General features: G+C 38.8%; 1 protein-coding gene across 1 annotated transcript in view; it reads right to left on the bottom strand.

Moving 5' to 3' along the window:
* Positions 1-23,001, bottom strand: part of SCEL (sciellin) — a 103,564-nt gene that overhangs the window by 36,889 nt on the left and 43,674 nt on the right. The window contains exons 10-18 of the mRNA XM_087865060.1: positions 16,669-16,749; positions 14,343-14,408; positions 12,335-12,394; positions 8,581-8,625; positions 7,340-7,399; positions 6,980-7,039; positions 2,292-2,351; positions 1,860-1,919; positions 657-716 (exon numbers count right to left, since the gene is read on the bottom strand). Coding sequence (XP_087721186.1) covers positions 657-716; positions 1,860-1,919; positions 2,292-2,351; positions 6,980-7,039; positions 7,340-7,399; positions 8,581-8,625; positions 12,335-12,394; positions 14,343-14,408; positions 16,669-16,749 — 552 coding nt within the window. The remainder of the gene's footprint in view (positions 1-656; positions 717-1,859; positions 1,920-2,291; positions 2,352-6,979; positions 7,040-7,339; positions 7,400-8,580; positions 8,626-12,334; positions 12,395-14,342; positions 14,409-16,668; positions 16,750-23,001) is intronic.

The following is a 23,001-nucleotide window of genomic DNA, read 5'->3' on the forward strand; positions in this document are numbered from 1 at the left end:
CTAAGTTAGAAGGGAGTCTGCCTGCCTGACTGCTTGACCTAAGACATCTTCTCCTGGTGTTGGACATTAAACCATCAGCTCTCCTGATCCTTAGGCATTTGGATTTGGATAGGAACTTCATCGCTGGCTCTCCTAGGTATCCAGCTTGCAAACTACAAATCTTGGGACTTTTCCGCTTCTGTAAGAGCATGAGCCAATTCCTTATAATTAATCTCCTTCTCTCTCTATATATATACATATCCTATTGTTTCAGTTTCTCTGGAAAACCCTGATCGGTACACATACATACTCTTATACCCAAACCTTTATACATACACACTATTTATATATACACAAATACATAAATACAAACACACACTATTTACACACACACACACACACACACACACACACACACAGAAATCATTTAACTCAGTAGAGAAACTCAAATTCCCATTTAATTTCTCAAAATCTACCTGATAGTAAACTTTACCCAAAAAATAAAAATGCAAAAGATCACTTCTGAGTATGACTTGTATAAAACTGCTTAATATGATATGTTTGGGGGAAAAGAGAACTTAGTTTGAATTTCAATTTACCTTCCCGAATACAAACACTCAGGATTCTAGTGTGCTTATAAATGCCAAATGGAAGGGGGGAAGCTTTAAATGTCTTACCTCTTGATATTTTTATTTGTTTCAGGATTCACTTTAATAAATCCATCGAGGTCTTGTTTTCTTTGAATAAAGAAATGAGTTTTAACGAATGTTATTAAGTAAAACACTAATCAAGTGAACAATGGAGAAGGAATGTGAGTCAGATAAAGTTCTGTACTGGATCCAGAGAGAATATAAATTTCTAGTCAACAAATCAGATATAATTGCCTATTCTGTTTTTAAATAATAAGAACAATGTTAATAATAATAATAATAATATTTTAAAATAAGAATATATGTCTTCATATAAAGTCAACCATTTCCCCAATCCAAGCTTTTTAAAAATATAATTAGGTTATGACAAATTACAAAGAGCAAGAAAAAAATACCTTACATGGTAGGAAAATTTACTCATTTCTTGGGGAGACACATGTCACCCTCATTAAAATGCACTGAGTAGTATCAAAAGGGCATAATCTGAACCCCCAAAAAGGGAATACTGTAGAGGCTGGCAGAAGTATCGTGACTTCATGCTGCTGCCACATTGACAGAGCCCTGAAGTGGAGAAAAAGTGGTGGAATTCCTTACTCCCAGTGGATATATCCTCCCTTGGGCTGCCTTCTGAGACCAACATCATTATAGAAGCTGATTTATAAGAGTTTTCACCAAGCCTCACTTTTGGCTATCTTTGTTCTTTTAGAGATCCACCTTGGAAATGTCAAGACCATGAATTCTTGGGATGCCTGGATGGCTTAGTTGGTTAAGCAGCTGCCTTCGGCTCAGGTCATGGTCTCAGGGTCCTTGGATAGAGCCCCACATCGGGCTCCCCACTCAGCAGGGAGTCTGCTTCTCCCTCTCCTTCTGTCCCTCCCCACCGGTCATGCTCTTTCTCGCTCACACACTGTCTCTCAAATAACTAAAATCTTAAAAAAAAAAAAAAAAAAGGCCATGCATTCTTTAGATACAAAGAAACTCATTTCAGTAACTCATGCATAAAACAAATCCAAGCCCAAAATCTGGGATAAAACTGGGATAGCAACTTACTATCAAACACAAGGACAGTTCTTAAAAAAATAAGTGATTTTATTAGGAACAAGAAGGGAAGGTCATGTGGCCCACTGTTATTGTCTAACTCTATGCTAATAAAATATGGTTATGAAGTTAAAATGCCAAATCATTTTATCTTATTGTTACTTATAAAATTCAGACACTAATAATTCTTACCCAGTGGCATTTTCACTTCCTTTGGGCTTTGCTTTGATAAGATTATCAAGGTCTTCTCCTCTTTAAAGAAAAGTTTAGATCAGTTTCAAAGTATTCCCATAGTATTACACATAAATAGACATTCCATATTATTGATGATTAATTAAAAGCTTTTGGAGAAAATTATTATACAGGAACTATATTAATTTTATTATAAAAATTGCTTATCAATAACATAGTTAAATTAATCTCTGGGATTTTATATTAGCCAAATGTAAATTTAGTTAGAATCCGTCATGGAGCCTCAGAAGTGAAAATCAGAGTGGTAGGGATCAGACACAGAAGACGGAAGGCAAACTCAAAGATGTGACCCCCTCAATGTCACTGCGAAGATCAGACAGTGAAATTTGGGAGAAAAAAACCAAGATTCAGAAACATCAAAACAATTCTCACCCTCTCCTAGTCTTATCCGTCCTGGCATTCACCTCGATAGTCGTTTCGAGATCGTGGCTTCTTTGGGAATAAAAAACAAAAACAAAAACATGAAAACCTTGTGTTACTTAGGTTACATTCAGTTTTCTCTGAAATCTGTATAAACAAGAATATCCCTGAAAGGATATCAGATGTTTCCAGGCCAAATGGCCAGAAAAACTGGGATGTAATTATCCTCAACTGAGCGCTGTTAATTTCCCCAGCAGTACTTGGTTTAAATCAGTTTAGAAGAACTTCCCAGCATACCTCTCACTTTGCGATTTTGTCCTTTATATTTCTTAATTTAAATATAAAACTTGGCTCATGTTTTAACTGTTTAAGAAAATACAGAATAAGAGATTATGTAGCAGATTTCCTGCACTTACTTCAATGTAACTCAAACATGTGGTCCTATGGAAACAGCATTCATCATATTCCTTTGCTTACTCTCTGATAGGCCTATAAAGTGCAACAGCTCATCTGTGACCGAGGAAAGCATAACACTCCCATTTCTAACGAGGTGTGAAAACTAACTTGAAAAAAGAGAGCCCCAGCAAGGTAGGGCCTTTACTTACCCTTTCTCATTTTTTTTTTTTAATTTATTTATTTGACGGAGATAGAGACAGCTAGCGAGAGAGGGAACACAAGCAGGGGGAGTGGGAGAGGAAGAAGCAGGCTCATAGCAGAGGAGCCTGATGTGGGGCTCGATCCCATAACGCCGGGATCATGCCCTGAGCCGAAGGCAGACGCCCAACCGCTGTGCCACCCAGGTGCCCCACCCTTTCTCATTTTTGTCAGTCCTTTGATTAATAAGACTTCCAAGGCCTTGGTTTCTTCATAATATTGGAGCAGGGAGGACAGCAAAGAAACAAAAAGAGAGGAGAGAGAGTAATTCAATCTTTTATGGCAACAGCCAATTTCTCACTACAAGAGTAAGATGTTATCAGTACCTAAAGCCTCAGAAGTCTTCAGAAATGTTTAATACAAGTGACTCTTCTCTTGCAAAATGCTGAAGAGATATGCCAACTATTCTAATAGTAAGGTCCCAGTCATTACTCAGCTGTGATTAAATCATTTAATGGAACAATTTTTTTTAATTTTTATTTATTCGACAGAGAGAGAGAGAGCCAGAGAGAGAGGGAACACAAGCAGGGGGAGCGGGAGAGGAAGAAGCAGGCTCCCAGCAGAGCAGGGAGCCTGATGCGGGGCTCGATCCCAGGGCTCCCGGACCATGCCCGGAGCCGAAGGCAGACACTCAACAACTAAGCCACCCAGGCGCCCCTAATGGAATAATTTTTAATAAAATAATAAACATTCCTGCTATTTAGAACTGTGTTGCAGTGTTGACGGTTTATAAAATGTTATTACCTTCAGGTTACTTTTATTACTATGCATCATAGCACTAGAGCCCAGTATCAGTATAAGGAGATCTGGGTTCAAATCCTAGTTCTGACTTTAATGTGGGTTGTGACCATGTTCTTTCACTTCTCTGAACCAAGTTTCCTCACTATAAGTGAATTAGACTATGCCATCTTAAGGTCATTTTTTACTCTGATATTTTATCCTTCATATTCTCAAAAGACCTAATGATCAAAGAGCCTGACCTATGGATTGCAGCCAAGTTATTGTAAACTATTTTTTTTATTTTTAAAGTAAATTTAATTGTTTTATTTTGATATTTATTTATTTATTTATTTTAGATAGAGAGCATGCATTCATGCAAGTGGGGGGGCAGAGAGAAAGGGAGAGAATCTCAAGCAGACTCCCTGCTGAGCGTGGAGCCCAATGTTGGGGCTCCATCTCATCTCATGACCCTGAGATCATGACCTGAGCCAAAACTAAGAGTCCCACACTCAACCAACTGAGCCACCCAGGTGCCCCAGTAAATTTAATGTTTTTAATTGAAATAGAGCTGAGGGGTGCCTGGGTGGCTCAGTTGGTTAAGTGTCTACCTTTGGCTCAGGTCATGATTCCAGGGTGGGGATCGAGCCCCACATCAGGCTCCCTGCTGAGCAGGGAGCCTTTTTCTCCCCCTCCCTCTGCCTGCCGCTCCCCTTGCTTGTGCTTTCTCTCTCCTCTCTGTCAGATAAATAAATAAAATCTTTGAAATAGAGTTGACACATAATGTTCACATTAGTTGCAGGTGTACAACATAGTGATTCGACAACTTTATATGTGATACAATGTTCACTACAAGTGTAGCTACCATCTGTCACCATATAATGCTATTTTAATTTTAGTACCATTGACTATATTCCATACACTGTACCTTTTATCCTCGTGACTTACTCATTCCATAACTAGAAGCCTGTTTCTCCATTTCCCTTCACCCATGTTCGTCCCTACACCACCCTCCCCTCTGGCAACCATCAGTTGGTTCTCTGTATTTATGTGCCTATTTCTGCTTTTTCTTTGTTTGTTTGTTTAGGTTTCATGTATAAGTGAAATCATATGGTATTTGTCTTTCTCTGTCTGACTTATTTCACTTAGCATAACTCCCTCTAGGTCCCTCCATGTTGTCATAAATGGCAAGATCTCATTCTTTTTTATGGCTAAGTAATATTCCTCTGTGTGTGTGTGTATGTGTGTGTGTGTGTGTAGATAAAAATACACATCCCATTTTCTTTATCATTAAACCATTTTAAAAGTAAAAGTTCCCTTCAGGTCTCAGTTTGTGCTTTCCTTGTCCTTTCAGGGATGGTTGGTGGGAAGCTGACTTTAATACATTTGTTGATATACTGCCTTCTTTAAACATGAAAATCATTCATATCAGGGGTGGAAATCAGATGGTCAACATTTTAAATATAAACCCTTCGGAGATTTAGACATGTCATTTTTAGCAAAAAGTTCAAGGTTCTGAAGTACACTTGGAAAAGCAGAAATCACTCTAGAGGACTCCAGTGCTTTATATAAATTGACACAAACAATAAGCCTTTTCCATGCAAATAGTTTAAAGCTATTAGGGAACATCAAAGTTAATCCCTCTAAATCCCCCAATTGTCCAGGTGTTGCCCTTTGTCATTTTCATCTGTCTCTGATTTCACTGTGATAGACTATTGATATTTATTTTCTTTTAATATAAGAAAGAAGGAAGAGAGGGAGGGCTGGAAGAAGAGCAAGGGACTACAAACTGACGCTACCCCATCAGTGAGTTCAGGCATTCCCAAATCAGAGAGCCAGTTGCTATCAAATTATCCCACATTACAAATCACATCTCTTTTCTCCTCCTTACTAGCCCAGAAATGATTTACTTGAGATGCTCATCCTAATTTTTCTATTTTCTACCACTTTGGTGGACCCTTCCCAATTTCATTTTTTAAATATCTGAAATCTCATCTTTTCCTATAAGGCTCACATAACCACTCACAGAGAATTGACTGCTTTCCCACTTCATCTGTTCTCCAGGTGGAGAAAAATTTTTACCTATAAAAATACTTGCACATTGACATTATAATAATATTTTGTTAATAAGGACTCAGTATCTGTGAAATTATTATTGCCAATTATTTTCACATTATGATCACATAGACTTTAAGTGTTCTACATCAGAGACAGTTGAGAATGCATCTGCCAAGATTGACTTGGAAGCTAGAATACCATTCTGGGCACAGACTGGCACAGATAAATGGCTTTAAAAGATAATCAAGACAATAGAAATAATTACCATGTTAGGAAGGCAAATCTAATGACTAACCAAATACAAGGTAAACAGCCAATCTGGGGGAAAAACAGTAGTGATCTCCTAAATTCTTATCCTTTGTCATTCTTGACCATTCTGGGATTTTCTTTTCTTTTCTTTTTAGATTTTATTTATTTATCTGTCAGAGAGAGAGAGAGTGAGCACAAGCAGGGGGAGTGGCAGGCAGAGAAGCAGGCTCCCTGGTGCACAAGGAGCCCGACGCAGGGCTTGATCCCAGGATCCTGAGATCATGATCTGAGCTGAAGGCAGACGCTTAATCAACTGAGCTACCCAGGCATCCCTTTTGTGGGATTTTCTTTAATAAAACTGTCAAGAATTCTATTTCTTTCCATATAAAAAATAATATCAGTCACGTAAGTCAATTTTCTAGGACTTCAGTATCAGTCTAGAACTAGAAATCAACCTCTTCAATGCTATCAGTTTAGTTACTAATCATTCACTAATCATTTTTTATGATATAAAATAAGTAAAGGCATGACACTTGACCTGAGATATTTACAAATATATGTGAGATATACATATGAAGTGACTCAATCAAGATTCTAACTGAGAAGTGCCTCGGAGCATTATAAAGACTTCAGTGGGGAGAAACTATGCTCCCAGTGTCAAAATGCCTTAGAGTAAAAATATTTAGTTCATAAACCAGCCTATTGTCCACTACTTGCAACAGCCAGCTAGAGTTCCTCCATTTTTAAATATGAAAGGGAACTTGGAGATCATCTAAGTCATGCTCTTCATTTTATGGGATGAGGAAATGGTGGTCTGCAGAGGTTAAGTGACTTGCCCATCCAGACTGGTGTGGGTGGTAGAGCCAGCACCAAGATATCCACCCATCTCCTGCCCACCCCACCCCCATCCAAGGCCTGTTCTACCAGCCTGCCTGCCCCTTGTCCTGAGCAGGAAGTCACATCCAGGAAATGGCATATAGTCTAGGACTCAATCAAAGAGGTCTGTAAGAGTTAAATCTTACCCTTTGCCATCTTTGTCTGTTTGAGTATTCATAAAAATGAGATTTTCAAGGCTTTTGGCTCTGTAAACACAAAGAAATTCAAATAAAAGCCTACATATTGAAATAAAATTGTGTGGTATCTCAAGAGGTCAGATACAATAAACATTTTTCATGAATTGCTCATTTACTCTTATTGAATAGAAGAGCAGAAATCCTTCTGGGCAATTATGTCTGAGCTAAATGTACAATTCTGAGAGCACTACTCCATCTGCTAGGACATTTCCATGCCAGAGGATACAACTCCCTTCCAGCGAACATCTGAGAGAATAAAGCAAGCAATCTGGGAGATCATATTTTCAGGTTAGGGACAGATGCACTTACCTTTTCTCTGTTTGCTCTGCCTTAGGATTTGTTCTGAAGAGACCATCAAGACCTTGATTTCTTTAAATGCATTGAACAAAAAAAACCTCATCAGTGGTAATAACACATACTTAACTCTATAGAAATACAGTTTATATTTCTATAGATAGACAGGAAATAGAACCTGGGTGGGAAAGATGAGCCATAATTCTTGAAATTGCTTTATTTCAAATAGGTATTTTCATAGACTCAAAATTTAAATTGCAGTGGACCTCAGAGAAAATAAAATAGAAAATACAAACTAGGGATCCACACAGAGCCAACAGGTTCACAATACGTTGTTTGGATTTCACAGAGTGTTTTGTTTTTAATGTGAGCCAATGTTGACAAAGATGGCTATGAGACATCGCAACCTGGATTTTCAAGATATCCTGAAAATGTTCTGCAACACTGGGCTCAAATCCTCACGTGGCAACTGTCAGCAGCTGAGAAACAGCCGGACACTGTGCACAGGGCACTCCCCCATGTTTCATACAGTCGGGCCCCTCCTGCTATGACACCTCCCTGCCCTCAGCAGGCCATGAAGTCTGTGATCCTTGACCTAACACCCTCTGTCTTTATAGATGAAGAAACTGAACAGCAGCACATTTAAATGAGTTGTTGGTAGTCGATCATATGTTCACTGTTGTCAGAACAGGGTATGAACACCACACTTCTGGTCGCTCAAAGCAAGGAGCTCATTCGACATCCGCCTTGTTTCTCTGTCTCTCTGGTCCCTACCCATTTATATGTTAGTAGGCAAAGTAAAAGAGAGATAGCAAAAACTGCACACATGGACCTCAATTATTATAATTTTTGAAGTGTGCAATTATAAATGATTCAAAATTAAGGAGGTAAGGTTAACTAAGATAGTAAGTGGCTTTTGTAAAGTGTAAAACTGAAAGCATTCAGTGACCAAAATAAACTCTGTCCACATACTAATATATTAATATTTCAGGAAGAGAACTGTGATTATTTATATAACTGCCTTACTAAATAGAGTATGAACATCAAAGACACTTTAATATTAGTATCTTTAGATTGTAATAACCATTTATAGTAATGATGAAATGATGATTCCTGCCAGCTTTTTATTCAAGATTTGTAGGTTATTTTTAACTCACCCAGTATGCGGGTTCTCATGCTCAAATATTAAAAAGACATAAGAAGTCACAATATGCAACTCAATAATAAAGCAAAAAATGGATGTTTTCAACTCTTACCTATTCAAGTTTTTGTTCATCTTGATGAGATTATCCAGTTCTTCACTTTTGGAAGAAAAAACAAACAAAAAAATCTCACATCAGTAAAAGCCTGCCCCGAGTCAAAAGGCAGGTCCTCCTTAAACCACTGTTTCTGAGTTTCCTGGAATACAACACATGCCACCAAAATCATGTTTATCCTTCAAGGCTCTCTTCAAATGCCTCCTTCTCTGACACATAGTTCCCAGTCCTCCAACGGAATAGAGTCCTCTACATTTTTGGAAACCTTGGTGCATTTTGGTTTTTTCCATCTCCTTTATGGCACTAGTATTTTGTAACGTAACAACTGCACACTTGTCTCACGTTAATGTCCCTGTGCCTACATCTCTCTCTCTCTCTCTCACACACACACACCACTTAAAATTGAGAACTGTGTTTTACATTGGATCCTCTTCAGTCTCTGATACCATATACTTTAAACAGGAAATATTTAAGACAGGTTTTTAATTGAATCAACAAATATAGGTACATTGACTAATTATAGATTCTATCTTTATATAACGTACCTGCACAAGTAGCTACAGGAAAACACCTGTTCACCGGGAAGTCTGGCTGCTTTCTTAAACTGTGATCCTACGTCATTCCAAGTCTGCTAAATTTGTTATCTTGTGTCTGTATTTGAGAACTGCAACTTTCTGGATGCTTCCCCAGGAGCAACCTGTTTAAGCTAAACCCCTGGGATCCAGAATATCGCTAAGCGTCACCCAAGCACAAGTCTCTCCCCCAAGAAGGCAACCTCAGTGGGCTTCTGGTTCCTGTTTGCTCCTCACAGCATATTCTCTCTTCAATATTTCTGTCAATTCTTCACCCCCATTTCTCTTGCGTTCCTTGTCCAGTTTTTAGATTACAAATCATGGTTTTCCCTTCTTCCTGCTCTAGAATCAACACATTTCCCACACTTTCTCAATGTTCCTCTTTCTTCTGCATCGTCCCTGGTACTGACCAGGAGGCCAGGAGGCCAAGTCACTCAGCTGTTACACATTCAGGGTCTCAGGTCAGGGATACATGGATCCCAACTGAGGCTTCACCACTTAGTAGCTGGTGATTCTGGGTGAGTTACCTAACCTCTTGCCACCTCAATTTTTCCACCGGTCCAGCAAGAATACTAATTGCTCCCACCTGGGAAAAGAACTCATAAACTAATGAGTATAAAGTGTGTCGTGTGATGTCTGGCAAGTCATAAACTCTCAATTAATTTTGGCCATTATAGGAGACAGTTCCCAGTCTACTAAAATTTTCATTTAATAAAGGCTTGCTATGTTTATTTTGTAAACTGCTTTTAGGGACATCAAGACTTTGGCTCAGGCTAGAGAGGTAGAGTTGCTGTGTCATTTATGTGCTTTGAAGATGCCTGGCACAATGCACTACCAGAATAGCTTAGAGACCCTAAAACATGCTAAATTAACAGTCATCACATAGATGAATCCTTTCAAGTAATGTTACATATTCAGCGGTTGGATCGAAGGCTGAGAATATAAATACTGAAATATGAATGCTCCTGACCCTGACAAAAAATTGATTAACATACCAGCTAGTCCCTCGACACAATGCCCCATTGTTGTTTCTTGCCTGAAATTCCACCTTCCAGCTCTGAGGGTATGAATCTGTCTGTGTCTCCAAGGAAAAGAGCAAGCCTAACAATCCTGCAAAACTGTAGTCGCAGACCTTTCTGACTAGTGTGAGTCACAGTGATGTGATTATCAGGATTTGGGGTTGCTCATGTTTATCACACACAAATTGGCAAAAATCATGAGCAGACACTCCGTGGTAAATTAAATAAAATGGAGACAATATTCTGAATAAAGAAGTTGGACTTTTAAAATGACCTTACATTGAGGAAAGCTTTGGATATTAAATTTCACCATTGCCTGTGCAATAAATTAAATGCTCTTAATCAGAATGGAGTGACAGTTCACTTCACAAAGGAGTATCACCAAGAGCAGCTAGGTGAATAGAGCTATTTCTAGTCCCCACAGATGGCCCACAGTAATGGTAGTTGGATATGTTGATCCGACAGACCTCTCCCCTGGACTCTGCCAGAGCAGTAACTTTTCCCTGTGAAGAATATATCTTGTGGAATTTGTGCATCGTGCCTACAGACGGGACAGGACAGTTCTCATCATTTTTGCTGGATTTGTGCCAAACCATAATTTCCCTTCGGCATTGCTCACCCGTCTCTCCTTCAAACACTCCCATCACTCACCAAAAACTGTTCACTCCTTCTTAAAAACAAAATACCACCTCAAAAAAAGTGAATAGATAAAATTAGAGATCAAGACACTTAGTCAAGAGAAAAGGAAATGAGACCTTCAGGAAACTTTCTGGAGTCCCCGTCTGGATACAGAGCTCTCATTAGTTTCTCTTGCACAGAAGAGCTACCTGTCGCTTCTGTTTCTTCTCTTCAGTTCTTTTGACTAAGACTGCAATCCCTAATCACACATAGCCTTGCTGAATTCCACTGAGCGGGGAGAATTTTTGTAGAAATGGGATTTAAACTGTGGAATGTTTATACTCCAGTTTTTCCACTGTTCATCATTCTTTACCATAATTTATTATATAAGCACCTACTTTGCACAAAGCATCATGTCCGACTCTACAAATGATTTATGGTCAATTGGACAAAATATTTGCTCTAAGAGATTAAAGAGATGATAGAGAAGATGAGGTATTTACATAGATACCATGAAATAACAACAAATATGATTAGTTGTTATAACACATAAATAGTGGGGTTCTAACAGCTTAGAGAAACAGAAGTCACATTTCACTGAATCAATCTGGGAAGACTTCACAGAGGAGGTGATATCTGATCTAAATCTTGAAAATAGGTAAGACTTGACTGGATTGATACAGTGGCCTTGAGGCTGGGAAAGGCAGCCACATGGGTGGAATGGCATAAACAAAGGCAAAGTCTGTCTGGAAAGTGTAGGAAGAAAGTGGTTTAATTTGGTATTGCATATAGGGTAAATGTAAGGGTGAAGTCAGAAGTAACTCTGGAATGTTAGGTTAGAGCCAAGTTAACACAGGTCAACTGTAATTGAACAGGTAACGGGGAGGCCATGAAGCAGTTGTTCAAGCAGAATTTAGGAAGAAAGCTCTGGCCATTATGGGTAGTAATGGTTTAGGGGAAGCAAGATTGAGGGGATGCAATTAAATCTGGATAGCTTCTCTAATAACCTATGATGCAGTTGATGGGGGTTTGAACTGGGGTGAGGCCATGTGGGCAAGAGGAGAATTTTAGACATTTTATGCATATATGCCTGATACTACATTGAGGGGAAAGATATGAAAGAATCAAGAATGATTCCAGAAAGGTGAGGTTGGCTGAAGGATAAAACAAAGTAGTTAGGAATTAGCGCATTTGGGAAAGAAAGTAAATATGGCCTAGGACATTCTAAGTGAGGGTTCTGGGAAGACAGATAAGTTGAGATCTGAGCCAGCAACATAAACAAGGTCAAAACCACAGACAGCTGAGGTGATGGAGATGAGTATAATCACCAAAGACAAAGCGAGGAAGAAAAGTATTGGTAAATGTCAGTCTCACCCATTTTTCAGGAACATTTACCTAGAGATACTGATTCTTTCTTCTTTTAAATTATATATAGTAAACAGCATTGGGATTTTATTCATATTTGGAACTTTTAAAGGTACTGATTAAGCTTTTTTGAAACATAAAGAAAAGGAAAACGCAAGCTCAAAAGCTCTGAGCTCTTACCCCTTGTTAGTTTTCTGAAGTGAAGTGGCTACTTTGACAATGTTCTCGAGATCCTGACTCCTTCAAAGGATGAAAAATAAACACCAGTCAATGACAGTAGAGCTATCTTTCAAGTAGCTAGAAATTCTTATGTTTTCAGTAAAGAAAACAATAGTCCATGTGTTCAGGAATTACTGAGTTTAACTGCATAATGAAATAGTTCTGTTGTATCAGCTCACGGGGAGTGTTGGTGGGGGTGTGCGCACGTGCGTGCGTATGCGTGCACACACACACCCACACGCACACATCAGTCATTTCACTGGGCATTGGCTCTGCCATCTAGTGCTCATTGAAATAACTACAGTTTCTCCCAAACACATTGGCTTCTTCCAAGTTCTATACTTAAGAAAGGACACGGAAAAGAAAGCAGAGTTAACTACACAAGTAAACACAGAAGTGTGCTGAGAGGTTTTTCTACCAGAGCCAAAGAGCATTAGGCAACATGTCCAGATGATTAATTCGTCCCTCACATGTGGTGAAAGTATCTGTCTTCTTAGGCTTCCAAAGGGAAAGAAAGTACGTTTTAAACTATAGGGTAGGCAGAAGCACCTGACACAGAGGGTTTGAATCCACACTAATCCCCCTAGATCATGAAAAGGAATAATTGGGAAAATCCTTACTGGTGTCCCTGTACTTAAGACCTGTGTTTCACAAACAATGTCTCATAGAAGGTTAATAGGGTTCCATGAAGAAAGAACTTTGCAGTCAAGTAAATTTGGGAAATACAACCAATGTTTGGAGATTCAGAATGTATATAAACACACTGAAGGTTCTGAGGAGCCCTGTGGTAGAGAACTCTATGTTATTGTGTCTCCTAAATGGATCGGCCATTAAACCCTTCTTTCACAGAACATCCATTGACATCTTGTGGCACATGGGACACAGCTTGGGAAATGCTGAGATACAGTTGCACCTAAGTTACTAAGTACAAGGGAAACATGATTCTCCCCAAAGGTAAGGTATCCGTGTGATGTATGTTTCAAACTGGGACTCTTCTTTCTTTCTTTTTTTTAAGATTTTATTTATTTATTCAACAGAGATAGAGACAGCCAGCAAGAGAGGGAACACAAGCAGGAGGAGTGGGAGAGGAAGAAGCAGACTCATAGCAGAGGAGCCTGATGTGGGGCTCGATCCCATAACACCAGGATCACGCCCTGAGCCGAAGGCAGATGCTTAACCGCTGTGCCACCCAGGCACCCCTAAACTGGGACTTTTCTGAGAGTCAAGGGAGATAGCAAAAAAACTCTAAATGTATGTAAGTTTTGAACTTTGAAAAATCAGTTGGTCATAACGGATAAGATGGTAAATTTAATGATGTTTTTTACCATAATAATTAAAAACTGGTTTATCATATTGATAAACCTGTAGAATAGCATCATCTAAAATTAACTTCAAAAACAGTGTTTTTTCTAGAAAAAAAAATAAAACCAGTATATAACCAAAATACATACTAAACCAGATGGGATGTGCAAGACAACAGCATAAATTAGGGCTGTTATGGGGAAACCTTACCCAAAGATCAATACTTTTTGTGAGCCTTTTCCTGATGATGTGGGTGGAGCTGGATATGGCCTTAGTATATAGCTAATTCTAGCAAAGGTTTTGTAGAACACGTTCAATAAAATGACTATTTCCACCTATCCATTTAAACATCAACACAACTGTATCATAGACCTTGAGACAAGTACTGGGAATAAGGAGGTATTTTCCTTTCTTAAGGGGTTTATTTTATTCTGTTTTCACGTTCAGACAATTTTGGTTGTTTTCTTAATGTAAAGCTTAGAATAGAAATTAAAGGAATAACATTCTGTAAGTAAATATAAAAATATTAATTACCCACCATATTGAAGCCAGCTGGAGAACTGATTTTGTCTATTTTATCATTAATTGTCTTGTATTTTTAAGTATTCTAATAAGGCAAACATTATCATTTCTACAATTACATAGATATAGATAGAGATCATTGTACCTTATATTTCTTTCAGCAGATCTGTTGGTTTCTGTATACACACCTGGTTTAGGTGGACATATCTGCCTATATTTTCGAAGTTAAAGATAATGTTTGTTAGGTAAGAAAACACTTCTCTGTTAAATATAAATTTTCAAGGAAACATTCGTGTTCAAAAAGATCAAAGTGTGTTGGATCAATAGCACTACTTGAGATAATAAACTTTACTTGAGCTCTTTTGGTTGGCTAGAGCTCAACCATTTCTTATTTGAAAATATGGAATCCAATGTAATGATTTTGCAATTTAGCCCATCTCTTTTCATATATTTTTAACCACTAGATATATCTAGAAATATCTGTCCTAAATGTGTTTATGTTCATTTTATTTTAGTCTCCAATCATCAATAAAGCATTTTCATACTTATCTCTTAAGACTCTTTTTTGTTATTAGGCATCAAATGAATGATTTTTTTTTTCTTAAAGACTTATCCCATTTGAACACAATCCAGAAATATATTTGCTCAGCTAAGATGGGAAATATTTTAAATTTCCAATACACCCACCACATTGAGAATGACCACCCTAAGTTAATAGAACAAGCTTATGGTATTAGGTTCTGTCACAATTTATGATATGAGGTTTTTCTCTGTTATTTTCCTAAGTATCTGATTGACCTACTTATATAGTCTTGCTTGTTCTCAAAAAACTATATTCAACTATTTTTTGTCCTCCTGAGGACATGTGTTAATTACATAGGAAACACTTCCCTTTCATATTCTTTCATTAAAATCATCTTGCTGTGATTAAAGTAATCAGGGTTTAAAACATGCAAGTTGTCCTAATTTTATTTTTAAGATCACTAGTAGAAGAAAGAAATTAAAGTAGTAAAAATGTATTAGACCAATTCCCATGAAATTTAGCTTTTTTCTTTTTCTGAGTCTACAAGCTCACTGCTCTAGAGTCACTGATTTTAGACTAGAATTTAGATAATACTAGAGCCAATTTATTTAAGACCCCTAAAAATTCCTATTCAAATTAAGATTTAATTGCTTAATACTATAAAGGGGAAAATAATGTAAGATGAAAAGCTTAAATTATTTTAAGAGTATAATTATAACCATTGCACAAATAAAAAGTTATAAATTTGTTCTATATTTTTCATTAATTCAATGAAGGAGTATTTTCTTGGCTCATTAAAAAGAAAAAAAAATATCTTCTCATCCTAAGGACAAAATTTCAAAGATCCTGCAAAGTTTCACTGAATAGAAATTCAGACCTCAGTTTTTAACTCAATAGTCTGAACACCTAATGCTACACAGCCCTGCTGCCCAGTCAGCATTTTCCAGCTGAAGTTACCCTCTTCCTGAAGAATAGTTCTAGAATTTTCTTTCACGTTGTCAACAAAAATAACCATCAAAATGCAAAAATACAAAAGAATCAAAGATAGGCAATCAAGTGGATCTAACATATTCAGTCTTCAATGAGATATCAATTTTTAAATCTCACAATAATAATGGAAATGTGCAATGTACGTCTTGAAAAAACAGCTCGAGATTATTAAACAGTTTAACAGAAACACACGGGAAATTTTTCAGATCTTTGAATTTGTTTCTAAGTATTAATTATAGTGTCAGGGATTCAAAATGAAAAAGCAAGTCTGTCTTTTTTTCTTGATTCAGAGACAAGTTAATTAGAACATTTTTTTAATTGTAATAGTTTTAAAATAAATTGCAAATTCCTTAGCTAAAACAAGACTAAAGAGCTACCCAAAAGTATTTCTAACGTAAGGAGGGTTTGAGTTGTAACACAAAGTTTTAAGAACATCTCTCATCAGAAAATGTAGCTTTTAATGGGATACTTAACAGGAGTAAATATAAACCAAATGTGTATGTGTGTGTATATATATATATATACACACACACACACACACACACACACATATATAGTTTCTATCTAGATAATACATGTCAAGTACTATATATGCATACATATATATTTATGTATTTATATACACAGGGACAGAAGGAAAGAGATTCCTCATATAATGCTTCCTCATACATAAATTAGAAGAAACCAGAGGACGAACTCTTCCTGGACATGAATACTGTTCGGCTTCTGTCCTGAAGGTGTATTTCCATAAGACAGGACATGGCCATAAGTATTCAAAGGCCAACATAAATATGCATTTGTTTTGGCAATTAGAATTAGAAAAGCTTTACAAGTGCTTCTTCTGTTAATGTGTGCACAAAACATACCCATGCTTTGCACAAAGCAGGTCACAATTCATGTGCTTTCATTTCTTTAACTTCCCTATTCGTGCAAGAGATTCTGGAATTCCAGGTCTCACCTATTCTCCCGTCTCAGCTGGTTAGGAGACGAAACAGAAGAACTGGGCTTTGGAGGTATTGGAGGGTGAACAGTTGGTTCCCTTTAAAACAGAAAACAGCAGTTCATTTCACCATGGAAACATGGCAAATTTTAGCGTCTAATAACCGAATGTAGTTATGGCCTATATGGAAAGAACTCGTGCGTCTTACACCCCCCACCCCCAGCACAAGGTAGCTGAAAGGCCAGAATCTATACAGCACTAAACTTTAGAGGAGTCAAATATTTAAATTACGGGTGTTTTCAAAGTTCATTTAATCAGATTTTTGGAAATCCTATCCTCTTTCATTACAGTTTGAAATATCATGTGTCCTTTTAAAAGCTTAATATTTTGCTAGACTATCTAGCTCAAGCTGTGGCATTTTGGGTCAGCAGCGCGTGAGTATAGTAAATGGTTCTTGGGCATTAACATATGATCTTCTTTAAGAATTATGTCAACCATCAGGCTGCTATGGAAACAGCAAGAAAGGTTTTCAGTTTTACAGACCTCAAGATAACATTGATTTGAAGCTCTTAACTAAATCTGACTTAAATATTGGCAGCACAGGCCAGTTTGCTGCTAGCAAAGCAAGCATATACTGTCAGCCTAAACTTTCCAACCAAGAGCCAAGGCAGCCTCTGAGCCAGTGTGATTTGATAACCTAGGAACTGCAGACAGGCCATTATGTCCCTAATTTGGATGGAGTCAACACCTTACCCAGACATGTCACCCGTCCACCCCCACCACTACCACCCCAGTATCTCCCTATTAAATTCCATACATAGTAAAAGTACACTTGTGACCTAGACTCCAGGTACCCCTCTCGCTTCTGCAGCATGCTAGGTGAGCATGTAGGCTCTGGAATCCAGCTGTCTGAGTTGCCAGCTGTGTGATACTGGGTTAACTTGATTCCATCTCTTCATCTGTAATGACCTTTCTCATAGGATTGCTGGGGTGTTGTCAGGACTGAATTAGACCATGCTTTTATTTAGCATTTATTTGTAGCTTTCTATGTACAAGGTACTCTACAAAGTGGATAATCTGGCTCTATAAGCCCTCCCCCTGTTTTGCTAGGAACCCTCGGGCAGCACCAGGATGTCAGCTGAGGTTTGTGGTCATGGAATTAAAGCTGGCTGCCATCGTTTTCTCTTGCCACATTCAGCTGCTTAGGGAGCAGAAATAGATGACACAGAGAGTTGGATTTAACTCAGTTTATAATTCAGTCAAGTGAGTGCAACAAAGAGAATGATGGCAAAGGAGGGGAAGGGAGATGTGAGGAAGTGATTATAAGGAGGGACTGTGGGATCTGAGATGGACATGGAGGGAACAGAGGATATGAGGGGAGAGGAAATGTGAAAAGTCAGTGGATTGGTGGTTGGTGGGGGCAAGGCTGAGAAACTTCTGGAATCAGAGGACTGGAGAGTGGGCTGAATGAGGTAGACAGAAAGTGGAAGCAGAATGGGAAGATTCTGAAATTTTGAAATTTGTATGGTTACTTACAAGGGCCAGATCTATGGGTGGTTGAGGTAGGGCAAAGGACAAGATCATTGGAGACGAGATCAAGAAAGTGAGAAGTCAGGGTGGGGAAGGATCCTCCACATGGATTTGGAAATCACCAAGCATTATGGCAGGAGACATATGTGGGATGGACAATAAGCCTGGGGCCAGATCTTCAAAGGGTGTGGGTGAGTAATTCCGAGACCTGCAGATGACTGCAATGAGGAAGAGAAGCTCACGATGCCATGATTTCAAGGAAGATGGGAAGTTTTAGGAAAGAGAAAGCTAAAATTGATAAGTAGTAGCGAGGAGGAGCAAACAGGACCTTTCCTCTTCCTCTGGATCCTGTAGAAGCAGAGTCCTCTGGGACAGCCCAACAGAAGTGAGTGCCATTGAGTCAAAGACAAGACTGCAGAGCAGCCAGTTGTGATGATAATACAAGACACCTCCAGGGAGGTACTGGGGAAGGTTAGGCTACTGTTAGGTTGGGTCAGGCTCAGTGGCAGACAGAGCTCTGTGGGACTAGTCCGGGTGACAAGCAATGATCGGACCGGGCTTCTCCTGGGGGATCCATTGGCCATAGGGATGGAGGACATGATGCAATTAGTTCTAAATCTTTCTCAGCAGAGGGTGGTAGTAATTGTCTGGGTGATGGGCAATGGAGAGGTAGAGCAGGGAGCATGGCGAGTCTCCTGGCTCTTGTATGGATGGTGGCACTGAAGCCAAGAGAAGGGCCTGCAGACCGTTCAAGCTCTGCCCGGCTCACAGTACGTGCTCACTCTATGTCTAGTGGGATGGTTGTTGTTACCCCGCATGAACCCAGACTTAGCTGTGCCAAAATGCTTGCACTCCTAACCACCCCACCACCACGTTCTCTGTGCTCTCTGGCCTACCTGCTTCTCCCTTGCCTCTGGATACTTCCTGCTTGCCTTTCAGACTTGGCTTGGGCCTTCCTGTCTCTGGTGGTACCCAACGCTGTGCTGGGTATATCCCTATGTCTCCCCATAGCACACCCTCTTTACCACACTGTTCTAGATTACACATAATTTTCTGTCCCCATACTGGGCCAAAAGCTCCTGAAAGGATAGTTATATCCCAAGTACTAGGACTGTGTATGATCTTGACGCCCAGTAAGATGTGTTGAAAGAGGGAGTGATTCGCTGGATTTCTATTTGGTGAGGAAGGAAATGAGTACTGAAGAGTGGCTTGAAACTTCTAAAATCTATTCAAGGAATGCCTGGGTGGCTCAGTTGGTTAAGCGTCGGCCTTCGGCTCAGGTCATGATCCCAGGGTCCTAGGATGGAATCACACATTGGGCTCCTTGCTCAGCAGGGAGTCTGCTTCTCCCTCCCCCTGCTCATGCCCTCTTTCTTTTTCTCTGACAAATACATATTTAAAATCTTTATAAATAAATAAATAAATAAATAAATAAATAAATAAATAAATAAATAATATCTGTTCAGATTTAGCTGTCCCATTGGAGAACTTCACTGTTAATTCCCTGAATATCTAGTAGGTGCCAGGAGCTCAGATGAATTCTGCTATTACATGATATGCCTGGAAAACAATTTACATAAACGTAGTCTCCTCATTCTGGTTTAGTGTTAGATTCTACAATTAGATATTATTTTATTTGAACTACCATCATCTTCTCTTCTCAAAAAATACCCCTGTTTTGCAGATAATGGGATAGCACAAGTGATAAAGTGTCTTTCGTGTTTCTGGGTGGATTAGTTGATTATATGCTTTTCTTCCAGGGGTAGAGGAAAGGGGAAAGAGGGTAGCCAGTCCTGGCTAATAAGTCTGCACAGGACACTGGATATTTGAGAACAGGCAGAAGAGAGGTAACAAGATGGAAAGGAGGATTACAAAAAGGAGAAATAGGATGGTGCCAAACTTGCTTATGCCAGAATCACACTAATAAAAAGCTACATTTCTTCCATGTTACAAGGCTAAGTCTTCAGAGAGGTGGCTAAATATTGACTAGGGGTATGTGGGAAACAAATATGGATAGAGGAGTAAATCTGGGTACATGGTGTGGCTATGGTTTGGGATTAACCCAGAAAGAAAAGGTGGGTGTTTATTTCTGAGGGTGCTGCATTTAGACCTCTGCTGAGCTGGGGCTAGGCAATGCCACATTGACTTCAATTCACCTCAAAGGAGCTTTCATTTGCATCTCTGTAATGACAGCCACAGATGACAGAACCCAAGGCTGTAGGGGCAATGAGAGAAGTCATTCATGCCATGCCAGGAGCTTGATGGGATGCCAAGCAGGGGGATTAAAATGCAAGAGTGAGGCAGGAAGCTGTGGCCCGGAATGTTTTGAAGAGAAGGAAACAAGAGACATGGATGTGGAATGATCTGTTTGAATACCACTTTGAGATGCAATGTTTAAGCTTGGATAAGTTGACCCCTGGCTCTACCCTCTGTCTTTCCCTCAAGTCCCCAAGACCTTTGCAGGATTGACGCCACCACATTAGTGACTATGACTGTAAAGAATAACTTTCAGGAATAAAAAGGCAGCTTTCACAAGAATGAGAAAACTTGCAGATAATAGCCCAAAGGCCAGAGCTAATAGAAATAACCCTCTGAGAAACAAACTGAGGGCTTCAGGGGGGAGGGGGGTAGGGGAATGGGATAGGCTGGTGATGGGTAGTAAGGAGGGCACGTATTGCATGGTGCACTGGGTGTTATACACAACTAATGAATCATCGAACTTTACATCAAAAACTAGGGATGTACTGTATGGTGACTAACATAATATAATAAAAAAAACATTAAAAAAATGCTGACATTTGCCACCCCCATTAGTTTATCCTATCACTTATCCTAACAATAATGATATTCCTCTTTTATTGAAAAATAAAATATTATGTCATTCATGTGTAAAAAAAAAAAAAAGAAAGAAAGAACCCCATGAAGTGGTTTATGTTACTTCATTTTCACATGCTGCTACAAAGATCACTTCTTTCCGTTATGGCTTTTTTTTTTTTTTAAGATTTTCTTTATTTATTTGACAGAGGGCACACAAGCAGGGGGAGCAGCAGGCAGACGGAGAGGGAGAAATAGGCTCCCCACTGAGCAGGGAGCCCAACACGGGGTGGTGCTCGATCCCAGCACCTTGGAATCTGACCCGAGCTGAAGGCTTAACAACTGAGCCACCCAGGGGCCCCCTCTTATGGCATTTTTGCACAACATGCCTGGCTCTATGAGTTCTGTTTGACTGCCTTTGTGAAGAGCATTTCATTACCACAGCACACGCCCAGGTTGAAACAAGAATAATTGACTCTAACATTTAACTCTGAGTTTGGTTTTCCCTTTCCATCATGCTTAGCCTTTGTTTCCCACACACAGAATTTTTAACAACAAAGACAAAGGAGATGGAACTTACACGTTTTGAGTTTCAGCACCATGCTAACTTCGCCAAGCTCTTACAAATATTATTTTGGTCCATCCACGCATTTATCCCATGGAGTATATTTTTTTCAATGAGTCAAAAAGGTTGAGTAATTTTCCCTGCATCATGGTGCTAGTAAGTAGCTCAGCCAAGGTTTCAACTTAGTTTTTCTGATGTTGAATCTCATGTGCTTCAAACCAATACTCTTCCTGGTATTCCCAGTGAAAATCTAATAATGGTAGGTGGTCCTGCATTGCTTCCTCGTCCAAGGATGGCATCATTAGCTCAATGAGAACTTATACCACAAATGCCCCAAGTATAATACTACAACACATAGCAACGCAGAGCAAAAACGGGCATTCAAAGACTAGAAAAGGCATGGTCCTTACTCCCAAAGAGCTTATTGAATGCAAGGCATATGTTCAAAAGAATGATTCCTGTAATGAAGTCTCACTTCTTGGTGGTCAGGGGTCATTTCAATAAACCATAACACAGCAATAGAGAATGCACTGGACTCAAATTCCAGAGACCTAGGTTCTAGACTAGCTTTGCCACTAACGCAGTTTGACCCCAGAAAGAGGGCTGATTCTCTGAACCTCTGCTTCTTTATCTATAAAAAGAGAAATCCGTCCAGATCCATGGCTGGCAAACTATTACATGACTGTGGGAAGGCAGCATTATTGCAAAGCATCTTCAATTCCACAGAGCCCAAGCACTTGCTGCAGACTAAGCACCTTGCACATTTATATACTGCACTTTCCAAATGTGTGTAGATGCAACTGTGGTTAATACAATTTCAATTAGCTTAATTCATGTCAGCTTTATAAGAAAATATGTCTATATTTTCTGGTCAATAGACACAAAGTGACACAAAATTTTAAGTATTGCTGAATTCATAGCAGCTTTTGGTCCTTAGATATTGTCTCAAAGACATAATAAAAACAGTTCAATTATTATCAGGTGAAGTTGTAAAAATTTTTAGTATTAAAAAGGAGTCTACCCAAAATGGATCATAGACCTATATATAAAATATACAAGTATAAAACTTTTAGGAGAAGAATCTTTCTAACCATGGGTTAGGGAGAGGGTTCTCAGGTATGACACCAACAGGACAATTCACTAAAAAAATAATAACTTGATAAGTTGGACTTCATTAAATTAAAAAGTTTTGCTCTGTAAAATACATTGTTAAGAGAATGAAAATATAAGCCACACTGGGAAAAAATATTTGCAAATCACATATCTGACAAAGGACTTGTAAGCAGTATATAATTTTTTAAAACTCAAAAGTCAACAGTAAGTAAACAAACCACCAAGTGAAAAAAATAGGCCAGTGATTTGAACAGATACTTCACCAGAAAAGATGTACAGATGACAAGTAAGCATACGAGAATATGTTTGACGTCATTAGTCTCCAGGGA

This window comes from Ursus americanus, chromosome 10 (assembly GCF_024610735.1).
Source record: "Ursus americanus isolate L20-20 chromosome 10, mUrsAme1.1.p, whole genome shotgun sequence".
Taxonomy (NCBI): Eukaryota; Metazoa; Chordata; class Mammalia; order Carnivora; family Ursidae; genus Ursus; species Ursus americanus.